The 11,807-nt window shown below is 45.5% G+C and overlaps 1 protein-coding gene across 1 annotated transcript; it reads right to left on the minus strand.

Moving 5' to 3' along the window:
- Positions 1-451: 451 nt before the first annotated feature.
- Positions 452-3,509, minus strand: Kcne4 (potassium voltage-gated channel subfamily E regulatory subunit 4). The gene is made up of 2 exons (XM_050161096.1): positions 3,181-3,509; positions 452-2,566 (listed from the first exon to the last, which is right to left on the minus strand). Exon 2 carries the CDS (start codon positions 2,538-2,540, stop codon positions 2,028-2,030), a length of 513 nt encoding a protein of 170 aa, XP_050017053.1. The 5' UTR covers positions 2,541-2,566; positions 3,181-3,509; the 3' UTR covers positions 452-2,027.
- Positions 3,510-11,807: the final 8,298 nt, after the last annotated feature.

Genomic DNA, 11,807 nt, shown 5'->3' on the forward strand with positions numbered 1-11,807 from the left:
AAATTTATGTGTCGATTGAAGGATCAAAGAAATACTACTTCTCAGGAAAAAATGTGTTTATTTAAATTAAAAAGTTTTGTGAAAATTACAAACCATTAAATACAAAAGAGAACTGTCTACAGCTCAATGTATGAGAAGGAAGTATATACATCACTTTGTAATCGGCGCAGACAGACTTGCACCAAACCGGGATTAAGCAATGGAAAATGTGACAACGCACATGTCTGTCGCAGTAAAGTTTCAGAATTCAAGTGATTCCAGGCAAGAGGCCAAACTTAACTTGGCTTCTTTCTACTTAAAGAGTCCCCTTTGGAGTTGATCCACATTCTGAATCTTAAAGTGAACAGAGGGCCCCTTCCCCCCTCCAATGCAAATTACCTCTAACTCTGTATCAAAAACTGATTGAAAAACCAGCTCCTAAATTGTTAGTCCCTCACAGGGACAGTAGTAACTGCTTTGTCCCCAACCCAGGGAGAGCTAGGATAAATAAAAATTAAAAAGGTTTTTCATTAGAGTCAAGCTTGGCATTTGGGTTTGTTTTTTTTTTTTTTTTTTCTGCTTCCTTTCGAAGGTCTTCGGTGGGCAAAAGACCTTCTGCAAGTTCTGGACCACAGGATGACATGGAGCACTGGCAAGTGGCCCTGTGAAGCTCCGTTTAGCCTTCTCTTTCCCTCAGCTGGGAACTTTAACATCCTCCCTTCTACAGAACTCTGCCGAGGAAACTGAGCTGTCTGCATCTTTGGTCCCGTCCTGGGAAAGCTACAGTAGGGATGGCGGCTGATCAGCCCCAAATTCCCCAGTTACACTATCTCGTCTCCAACTGCGCCTTTAAGTCAACACATCCTTCTGCAGACTAAGCAGCCAAAGGGAAAATACTTGGTCCAAACTTCCTCACACCAGGCCTTGGAGGATTTATCACACAGTACAAAGTCTAAAGATGTCCTCCCAGCCCCCTGGGGCTGCACAGCCTCGGGAGCCTCATGAAGGCAATGAACCTTATGATGACAAGCCCAGGACCACACAGTAAATGAGCGTCAGAGCTCAGTTCAGGAAACACAGTGTTTGGACCTCAGCTCTGTGCAATCTCTCCTGAGTATGCACTTCTAGGTCTCAGCTACGTGACAAACACCCACATTGTGAGGCCCACACATGTCCTCTCTGGCTTCGGAAAACTCGGCTGGGAAAAAGAACCATAGCAGAGCTATCAATGCTTTTGCCTCATATAACCCTACCATTACCCAATCTGTGAAGGTCAGGAGTGCCACCCTGAACAGCTATCCTGAATGCGGGCTTGATTCTGAGGAAGCTCGCTGACAAAGAAAGCCATGCTCACCTGCAATGCTGTACAGTCACAAGTCAGAGTTCAAGCTCACAGGTGAGACAAAAGCTCAAAATAGGTCATAGCTTATACCCTCCGCTAACGCGGATATATGTACACATTGCTTTCTCTCCTTGCATTGTGCAAACAAGCTGGGTTCTACCTCCAGCTTTCTCCATATCACAAATTGCCCGTCAAGTATTCGCCTTCATAATCCAAAAGACCTCCCAAAGAAATGTGTGAACTCTCTGTGACCAAGTGCCACAGGCACACAATAAAGATACTTACAGCCGATTAGATCTAGAAGAACAAAGCTCTAGGCAAATTAACAAATCAAAAGTAGTCCTTCAGCCTGCCCTGGGCAGTTGTCAGCCCCGGGCACAGACAGATGCTGCAGAAGTTACCCAGGGCATCCAGTGAAAATAACAACACATTATACAGCCAGATGCTGAACAGGGACCCCCAACACCCAGACCCCAGAGTAAATGGTCATGCTGTGTGTCTCTGGGACTTTTTCAGTGGTGGGTCCGAACCACAGGAACCTTGAGGACTCCAGATGAGCCTTCTCTCTCCCTCCCCCTTTTTGGGGGCTTGCCCACAGTCTGCTCAAAGTGGCAGCTGCAGAGCAAAAGTGAAACCAGGCACTTGGTAAATATCTCTCCTCGGTCAAGCGTGGCTCATGGAGCCACCTCCAGGGTCCTGGGGGGTGCTAGGAATTCTGATGGATGTTTTCTGAAGACCCTTCACTGCTTTCATGGAGAGGTGTCTCAGAGGTCTCCTCCAACTCATCATCAGCCCCTTCCTCCTGGATAGTGAGGTGCACATCTGGAGAGGAGGACTCAGAGCTCACACTGTCCCCTTCCATTGAGCAGAGGGTGCAGGACAGCGCAGGCGCCACGCTCTCTTGCAGCATATTCAGCATCACGGGCACCTGCGTCGACCTCAGGCCAGACATCATGGGCAGCGGTTTCATAGCCTCCCCCCACAGCCTTTCCTCGTCTTTGTAAAGCAGCAAGAGGCTGGACTTCTTCTCCCGCCTCTTGGATTTCATGTAGCCCAGCATGATTCCGATCAAGAAAATGCCATAGAAGGACATAACGACCAGGATATAGAAGTATTCGTTGCCATTGCCACTGCTGTTACTAGGCACACGGGACTCGAGAGGACTGCTGGAGGCTGCAGCGCTGGGGTGTGTGCTGTTCAGAGACTCCATCCTCAGCATTGAAATGCCACTCACACAGCGGGGATCTGAGGAGAAAGTTGCAAGTTAGACCTTCCTCATGGATTCACAGGACAGGCAGAAGGCAAGCACATGGCTTGTGAAGTTGCAATAGATTGAAGAGGTCATCCAGAATAGGAATGAAAGAAATAGCAGAACGGAAGGCATCCTGTCAGACAGTTAACAGGGGTTAGCGCTGAAGGTTTGGAACAAGTAAGAAAACAAGGGAGGAAATGGAATAAGAGAGAAAAACTTTCACCAGATAGAAAGATAGTTAATAGATAGATGATGGATAGATAGAAGATGGATAGATAGATAGATAGATAGATAGATAGATAGATAGATAGATAGATAGATAGCCTTTATTTGCATTTTGGAAAATAACCGTGCATTAGTTCTGAACTTTAAATATTACATACTATATAGGAATTCATAGAAAAAATATTATCTTAACATTTCAAAGGCATACTTTTACTAGCAAAGCAAAAGCAAACTTTGCATTTTGTTTCAAAAGCTTCCACTTTCTCAAATCCAAAGTTAAGATTCCTTAGAAGAACAAAAAAAAGCAAGAAAACTTTCTCTATTAATAGTTAAAACTATTTCTCTTGCATGTCTCCGAAGAGAAGGAGGCTCGCTCACTTACCAAAGGCTGACAGTTCGTCCCAAGTGTGGAACTCCTACAAGGCTGAATCCGGGAACGTTTTCCTTCTGTGTCAGGCTCCGCGCTCTGACAGCCCCGTTGCTATCCTCGGGATATATAGTCAAGAAGTGCATCGTCACGTGTTCCGGGAGGAAAATTTACAACAGAGGTTGACTGTGGCGGAGCCAGCAGTGAACTCAAAGCACTGCACTTCAACTCTCTGAACTTTGCAGCTGGGATGAGAAGGGGGGGGGAGTAGGAGCTGCTTGCTCCTCCCGCCTCGGCTCAGAACAAGAAGCTTCAGGTGGCCAGAACTATGAGCAAAAGAGGAGAAAGAGTGTGCTGTGTTTGAAATGTTACCCCAACGCTGACTGCCACTAAGGAGGAGGAGTTTATGTATCATTTCCCTTGCAGGAAGTAGCCATTCTGTCATCCATAGGTTTTCACAGGAAATCCAACCCTGTCATTAGAATCAAAGACAGCTGGCAGCAAGCACAGAATTTATAGTGAAGAGATAACGGCTTCCATTTTAAATTCTTCTACTAATTGATAAACCCTTCCTTAGCCCCTGCCTCGGACTGGTGTGGTAAAATTGTTGGCTAGTGAGGCACAGGACTGTTCAGCAAGCAGAATTCTAAGAACCCTATTTTAAGTTCTTTTCCTCTGAACCACTCTAAAAAGACAAGGTTGGCTAGCACAGGTTAGCCCTTTAAAAGCACAGAGATTCTACCTGCCTCACACCAAACCCACAAATATATTCTCTATAGTCTCTTTGGGAAACTCCCAGATTCTACCCAGTGATCGGTGGACATCTGTAATCCAGTGGTTGAGAGGTTGAAGCAAGGGAACCATGATTCCACGTCAGCCTGGGCTACAAAGATAAACTCCTCTGGAAAACAAAAATCTTCCGGGTTCTCTTTTTAGTGATCTGTGTGAGGTGAAAAAGTGGTGGTGAGAGCCGTTAAGAGTCCTACAAGGTTCTATGGTGATATGCAAGATATTCATCAGTATGGCTATAGGATAGGGCCAGTTCAGGTTCCTTATCCTCAGCTGCCCAAGGACCTAACTGGGGATGAGAAGCCAAGGACAATGGCACTGGGTTTTGATCCTACTTCATGTTCTGGCTTTGTGGGAGCCTAGCCAGTTTGGATGCTCATCTTCCTAAACCTGGATGGAGGGGGAAAGACCTTGGACTTTCCACAGGGCAGGGAACCCTGACTGCTCTTCGGACTGGAGAGGGAGAGGGAGAGGAGTGGGGGGGAGGGGGAGGGGGAGGAGGGGGAGGGAAATGGGAGGCTGGGAGGAGGCGGAATTTTTTTTTCAATAAAAAAAAAAAAGAGTCCTATAAGGCCATGCCTCTCGTGTATCTCAGGCAGGTCATGAAAGAAGCGGGTATTCTCTTAGTGAGCCTCCAAGCAAGATTCAAGTTCTAAATACCTAGGTGGGTGCCTTGTGAGTGACATGGGAAGAGTCACCAAGGACTTGGTCGCCGAGTCACTTGCTCCCTGAGATGTTACTCTAGAAGGTTGTCATTCTAAATCCAAGCAAACTGGCAGTAACCTGGCCTTCAACTCCAGCAGCCTCCGATCTAGGAGCTGCAGAGGGACTGGCATACAAGCCAACCCTAAACATAGCATCCCGGATGGGTCTACTGTCACTGAGTTGAAGCTGAGGAGAAACACGGAAACCTTCCTCTGACTGTGTAGCGCACACATGGCCCTTGTGCCAAAACTGTCATTGTGAGTCTGGCTTTGTGACAGGCGTGAATTCTGACAGGCATCCTGAGAAAAGAGTTGAGCCAGGAGTCCCTGGTCCCGGACCACTCATCTGATGCTTTGTCCTGTGGTCACCCCAAAACTCCCCAGCTGGCGCTGAGGTCTTACCTGCTGCTGATCCCGACGCCAAGGTCATTCATGCAATGACATTTTGCTCATATCAGTACAGTGTGATATGTACTCTGGCCTGTTCAAAACTCCTCAGCTACATAGCAGGCCTGGCCTTTTCCACCCATCCTCCACATAAGGGCTGTCAGACGTTCATCCCTATGTGCCCATGGTGGTGTATCTGAAGGTTAGAGTAGGAAAGACCCATGAGACGCCTTCCTGTTGGTACTTGCTGTGGTATTATTGCTCATGGACCTCGGGATGGATGAGACTAGTCATCACTGGGTAGGGGAGGGGTTTCCAGGCACTACAAACTGGACAAGACAAGGTAGGAAAATGTGTCACCAGGTTTAAGGAGCAGGAGCTACACAACCAGGTGTGGGAAAGACAAGCAGAGGCTTAGGAGCCAACAAAATTAATCACAGGCCTGAGCCTACAGCCCCAAGGCACTAAAGCCAAGACAGGCCCTGGCTTCTGGAACAAATACAGAAAGGCCAAAGGACTAAGAAACTAGAAACAGAGGGAGGGTCGAATCCAGAGCAGGGATTGTCACAGACGTTGGGGATTCTAAGAAAGACCCATGAACCCACAGACTGCCTGTTGGTGACCCCGTGACCTCTGAAGCTCCCAAACTCTACAGGGGTCTTTCGAGGAAACAATTCAACTGAGCACTGTCCTCGGGCAGAGATGATTGCTCAATTTATGTGGTTTGCTGTCATGGTTGGGTGCCCCCCACCATTACCATAGTCTTCTGGTTGCTTCCTGGTGTACAGACAGTCTCTATCTCCCGACTTTCCATTGCTGCTCTTCCTTTCTAACCTGCCCTACCCTGGGAACGAAACTCAAGATTAGAGCTTGCAAGCTCCTACCCTGTCTCAGAAGGTAATGTGGGAAGTGACCGAAGAAGACAGCTGGATGTCAGCCGCTGGCCTAGCTATAACTCACAGTGGTGAGCACGCTTACACACACATGTGCAGCACACAAACACATACAAACACATACACACCATAACTCATACTTCCCCTCTTAAAATGAAATTAGCTGGAAATATATCGTTGTTTAAATTTATAAAACAACTACAAAGCCTGTAGAAAACTTGAGATGAATTCTAGAGGATGTTGGTTTAAGGACCTGAGTTTGGTTTCCAGCACTCAAGTCAGGCAGCTCCCAGCCATTTGTGACTCCCACTTGGAAGATTCTGACACCTTCTTCAGGGCTGTGTGGGCATCAACACACAGACATACAAAAATACGAGTAACTAAAAAGTATAAGTAAATAAATCTTTTAAAAATAATCAATTAATTGTATATTTCCAGGTCTGTTTCTCAACTCTTTCAATAAAATTGCTTTAAATTGGCATTTTAAATAAGTGTGAGATATGCTACAGCCAAAACCCAGCAGGATTAATCCCTAGCACTCAGACAAGATCAGGCACGTGCAGGGTGGTACACCCTAGACTATTCCTTGCCCTCAGAAAGCAGAGGCAGGTGCCCCTTGTTTGAGGCCAGCCTGATCTGTACAGTGTGTTCTGGGCTAGCTAAAGCTACATGGTAATACCATGTCTTTAAAAAAAAGTTATTTACCTAGGTGTCTATTTTTTACCAAACTCACATCAAACCTGTGAAATATTACAACCATTTCATTAAAAAAAAAGAAATTAAAAGGCCAAAGACTAAGCAATTTTCCCCAAGTCGTGCCACTAGTGATAACACCAGGACAGAGAGAGAAAGAGAGAGAGAGAGAGAGAGAGAGAGAGAGAGAGAGAGAGAACTTTTCTGTATGGGTCTGTGAACGCACATGTGTGCTTATGCATGTGGAGACTAGAGGACCATGCTATTCATCTTCCTCAGCTGTTCTCTACTTTATTCTTTAAGATAATTTCTTTCAATTAACCTTGACCTAATTGATTTAGCTAGATTGACTAGCCAGTGAGTGAGGTCCAGAGACATTTTCTGGTCTCAGCCGCCCCAGGTCTGAAATTCCAGATGTATGCCATGGCGTCCAGGATTTTACATGAATGTCGAGACTCGAACTCAAGTCCCCATGCTTGAGTGCCAGGCACTTTCTCAACTGAACCATCTCTCCCTGTAGATTCAGGGTTTGAACACAGGTCTGCAGAACTCCAAAGCATGCTTGCTTCTGCTCTCCTTTGTCTCACTGAAAGGAAACTAAAATGTAATTCAGAGATAATAGAAAATGAAAGTTTGGTATTTATCCAGTTTCTCTGGGGTTTGTATAAGTTTTAAAAATACATATCTAGACAACCAAGTACTCAAATGTAAGAATAACATTCCATTATAAATTTTTTTTTTCTGAAGTTCATGGTATTCTCAACTTAGAAGCTGTGCTTCCTTAGAATTTTCCAGAAAGAATATGTCGGTGAAAGGGCAATACCTTTGTCCTATATCCATGTGACCCCCAAATACAGCCATTTCCCTTTAGCCTACATGCACAGTTTGTCTTTGGTCTCAAGTTTTGATGTAGTGTGTTGTTTTCTTTCTCTCTTTCCCCCCTGACTCATCCCGGCACACACTTTCTCTAGAGCTTTCCGTATTGGAGTACTTTCATTTCCTGATGACGTCATTTTCACCAGATGACCCAAGAGTCCCTGGCCGCACATCTCTGGAATTATGTTAACAGCTTCTGTGACTAAACAAAGTCCATGCTGGGATAGCAGCACAAACATGAATCTCATCGGATTAAACACAGAGGGCAGAGATCTGACGCTACGTGACTGGCTCCGTTGCCTAATTTCTCTGTGTTTTCGTTTTAGCCCCCCCCCCCCCACAAGCATGTCAAGAGGCAGGCATGTCAAGGAAAGGATCGTTAATTGTGCCAAGATACTCAGCAGTGTCCCATCACCCACCAGGCTCTCCCACTCACTCCTGAGCAGGCTGGGCTGCAGGTCTGACAGAGCTGTACAGAACAAACCCCCTGTGCCCGCCACTGATTTTGCTCTTCCAGAAACTCATTCTGAGAAGCTGTATCTGGGAATGCTCGTGGTGGGTCACCCCTGAGTCACCCTCCCTGAACGTAGAGTTTGCATCATTCCTAGTACTTGGAATAAGACAGGAATAGGGCTGGGTATCTGCCAGGTATGTAGTACAACCTCTGCGTCCTCCCTCTAACACCAGGATATAAGGAGGATAAAGCTACGATCAGGACATCTTAGACATCATCCAGAGATGGTTGGGAGGAAAGAACCCACAACTCATGACAGTCAAGATTAATGCTGCTATTAGCTCATATTTATTATTTAATTTTCAAACTTTTTGCTTGGTATTTATTTAACGAATATTTGGATAATGCCTACAATGTACCAGGAATTGCTCTAAGCAATTCTTAGATGATAGCCTACTTAAGCCTCATAAAAACCCTATAAGGTGGGGCTAGAAAGATGGCTAAGCAGTTAAGAGAACTCACTGTTCTCACGGAAGCCTCAAGTTCAGTTCCCGGAACCTACATCAGGAGACTCACAACCACCCATTACTCAGGCTGCAGGGGATCTAATACCTCTCCCAACCTCCTTAAACACTTGCACTAGTGCACACGTGTTACATGCACATGCAAACACACAATTGAAAACAAATAAAACAAGTCTTCAAATTAAAAACTGTAAGATTGTGTTAAATTGACTTTCCCTGAGAAGATATGAACAAACAGTTGCTTTGCCCAGACAGACGCCAATGAGCCCAAACTGGCGAGAGCAATGAGTTTCTTGGGCTTCCTGATAGAGTGTAGCCAAGGGGTTCCATGAGTGTGGGTAAACCCAAAACAGCTGTCGCACTGCAGAATCCCACACTATGAGAGCAAAGAAGATTCAGTAACCCTGTCTCCACTCCCTACAGTGCCGACTGGGAATCCAACCCGAGTCTTCTGGAAGAGCAACCAGAGCTCTTAAATCATTGAGTCATTGACTCATCTTTCCAGTCCGGTAAGAGTTGACTAGAAAAGTTATGGGCTCTACCCTGGATTTCATCACAGAGTAAGGAAATGGTGGCTCTAGAGAACAAATCTGAAGAGTGGTGGGACCCAAAGCCAAGGCTTCTGGGACACCTTGTAGGACCTGCTTCTTCGTCCTAACCATCGCCGTGTGCTTAGCTTAGAGCGGCACCAAGCACACAGCATTTATTTCCTACCATCATTAGAAACACAGGAGGAAGGCACAAAAGGACAGACAGTGCATGGAAGCTCCATGCATCATCTAACTTAGATTTAAATTTGAGGACCAAAAATTAATGTTCACACTTCATTCCCAGCACCGAAGATGGCAAGTGGTTCTCAGTGACCCTAAGATATGCGTTACCTGAGTAACAAGAAGAGTGTGCTAGAGGCTCTTCTCAACTTTATTTGACTTTTGTAAGAGGCTAATGAAGACAACGAGTGGTATTTTTTCAGAAGTGCCGATGATGAAGCCTAGAGGGTAGCGTGTCCTGTCACACAGCAGGAGGCAGTGGAACTGAGAGAATACATCCCGAAACGACGCCAGACACAGAGTCCCTTTCTGGGACACACAGTGCTCAACAGCTCTTGTCCACTTCCTCTGGCCCCACTAATGAAGAGGTCAGGCTGGAAAAAGGATATTGATGAAGAGCGTCAGGGATTCCAGCTGAGAGCAGAGCTGACACTTGTTTTTGTTCAGTGTTCTTTTAGAACATTTCTTAAAACCTTTAAGTATCAGAAAATTGCACAGGAACCCCACCAAATCCAAGATCCACTTAGCTCTAATTCTGTGTGTACCAGAGCTGCCTTGGTCTGGGAAGGGGCTCACGTGCATTTAAGAGCATTTCACAGCTTGTGTTGGGCTTTTGCAAACCAGACTAAACTAGGGATGGCAGGAAGTGGGGATCTCCCTTCCTCCAGGGATCTGCTTCCTGTGACAGCCAATTCCCATCACCTTTCTGCATCCGGCTCCTCCAGAAACAGCTGGGACTTTAACATGTGGGGCCACCCAAGGCAAACAGGTTTTTTTTCCTTCTCTTTTGAAGAGTCTCTCTCTCTCCCTCTCCTCTCCTCTCTCTCTCTCTCTCTCTCTCTCTCTCTCTCTCTCTCTCTCTCTCTCTCACACACACACACACACACATGCACATATAGATACACACAAATACACATATACATACCCATATATACACATGCACACACCATGTAAATACATACACCAATACACATATACATACATACACATACATACACACACTCTCACACACAGAGACACACAGAGAAATACACACAGCCATACACGTGCACACACACATATATACACATGCACACAGGTAAATACATACACAAATACACATACATATACATGCACACACTCACACATACATACACACGGAGAAATACACACATCAATATACATGCACACACACATATATACACATGCACACAGGTAAATACATACACAAATACACATACACATACATACACACAGAGAAATACACACATCCATACACATGCACACACACAGGCGTGTGCATATTAAACAAGTGGTCAGTCACTGACTGCACCGCTAGTTGCAAGAGTGTCTGTCTCTCCGCAGTTGTGTTTTCAGAACCAGCCCAGCTAAACAAAAAGAATGAACTCCTCCTTAAGGAAGCGCACCATAAAAAATGATGCAGTCTGCCTTTACCTGGCAGGCCACCCTGGGACCTGCTCATACCCGAGGTGGATCTTCAGGCAAGAAACAATTGCGAAAAGCCACGTGTACAAAAAAAAAAAAAAAAAAGCAGAGGGCATGGGTACCAGAAATGATGCTGTAGTCAGGGTCATGCCAAGAATGTGAGCTCATTCTGACACCAAAAAATAATTCTTGGAAGCACACGTGCAGAAAAATGACGTCAGAAAACGCTGACGCAGGCCAGGCGTTGAGTGTGAGCAGAGATGAATGCGCCCTTTTTCTGTTGGGGTCTCCTGCAGATTGAGGAAGATGCATGCAGAGCCGTGACCAGTCATTACTCAGGTAAACTCAGAGCTAAGTGTATCAGGGTTAGTATTCCCCAAATTTTCCCATCATGCTCCTTGCACCATGTCTCATTGTGAATGATGACAGTATCTGTGTGATGTGTATCTGTTTATCCACTGAGTGACAGATTCATTTATTCAAATAAATGCATCTGTCCTGCAACCCAAGCCAACAGACAGCTTACAAATTCAAAAGGTCAGCACAACACAAAGGAGATGGCAAAGAGAGTAAGTGAAAAGCAGAAAAACACAGGCTTGGGGCTTTTTCAGATCCTAACTTTGTGGCTGAACAATCAACTCTGGCTTCCTCTTTGAACTGGGAAAGTCACGTTGTCTACAATGAGTCACACTCCAAGTCTGTACTATAGGCCTGTGTCTGCTTGGTGCAGGGTCACATGAAACTCCCCATGCCTTGGGGATAGCCTAACATGGCAGTAGCCAGGCTCAGGCTGCGTGACTAACAGCCCAGAGGAAGCCTGGGTGTTTAAGGAAACTTCTGGGAAAGGAGAGAGAGAGAGAGAGAGAGAGAGAGAGAGAGAGAGAGAGAGAGAGAGAGAATGAGATAACAAGTATATGTGAGGCTTGCACATGACTAATGTCCCTAAGCTCAGAAGTTGGAGACTGAAGGGTCAGAAATTCAAGGTCATTCGGCGCTACATATCAAGTTTAAGGCTGGGCCAGGTACACAGAAGACTGCATTTAAAAAAAAAAAAAAAAAAACACAGAGATTTTTTTTTTTTTTTTTTTTTGGCATGAGAGAGAAAATTTTACCTCATTGGCAAACCA

The sequence above is a fragment of the Alexandromys fortis genome, unplaced genomic scaffold (assembly GCF_014885135.2).
Source record: "Alexandromys fortis isolate MF-2015 unplaced genomic scaffold, M_Fortis_MF-2015_v1.1 scaffold_98, whole genome shotgun sequence".
In the NCBI taxonomy this organism is placed as follows: domain Eukaryota; kingdom Metazoa; phylum Chordata; class Mammalia; order Rodentia; family Cricetidae; genus Alexandromys; species Alexandromys fortis.

Coding starts and splice junctions, on each gene's coding strand:
- Kcne4 (XM_050161096.1), bottom strand. CDS start 2,540: ATGCTGAGGATGGAGTCTCTGAACAGCACACACCCCAGCGCTGCAGCC.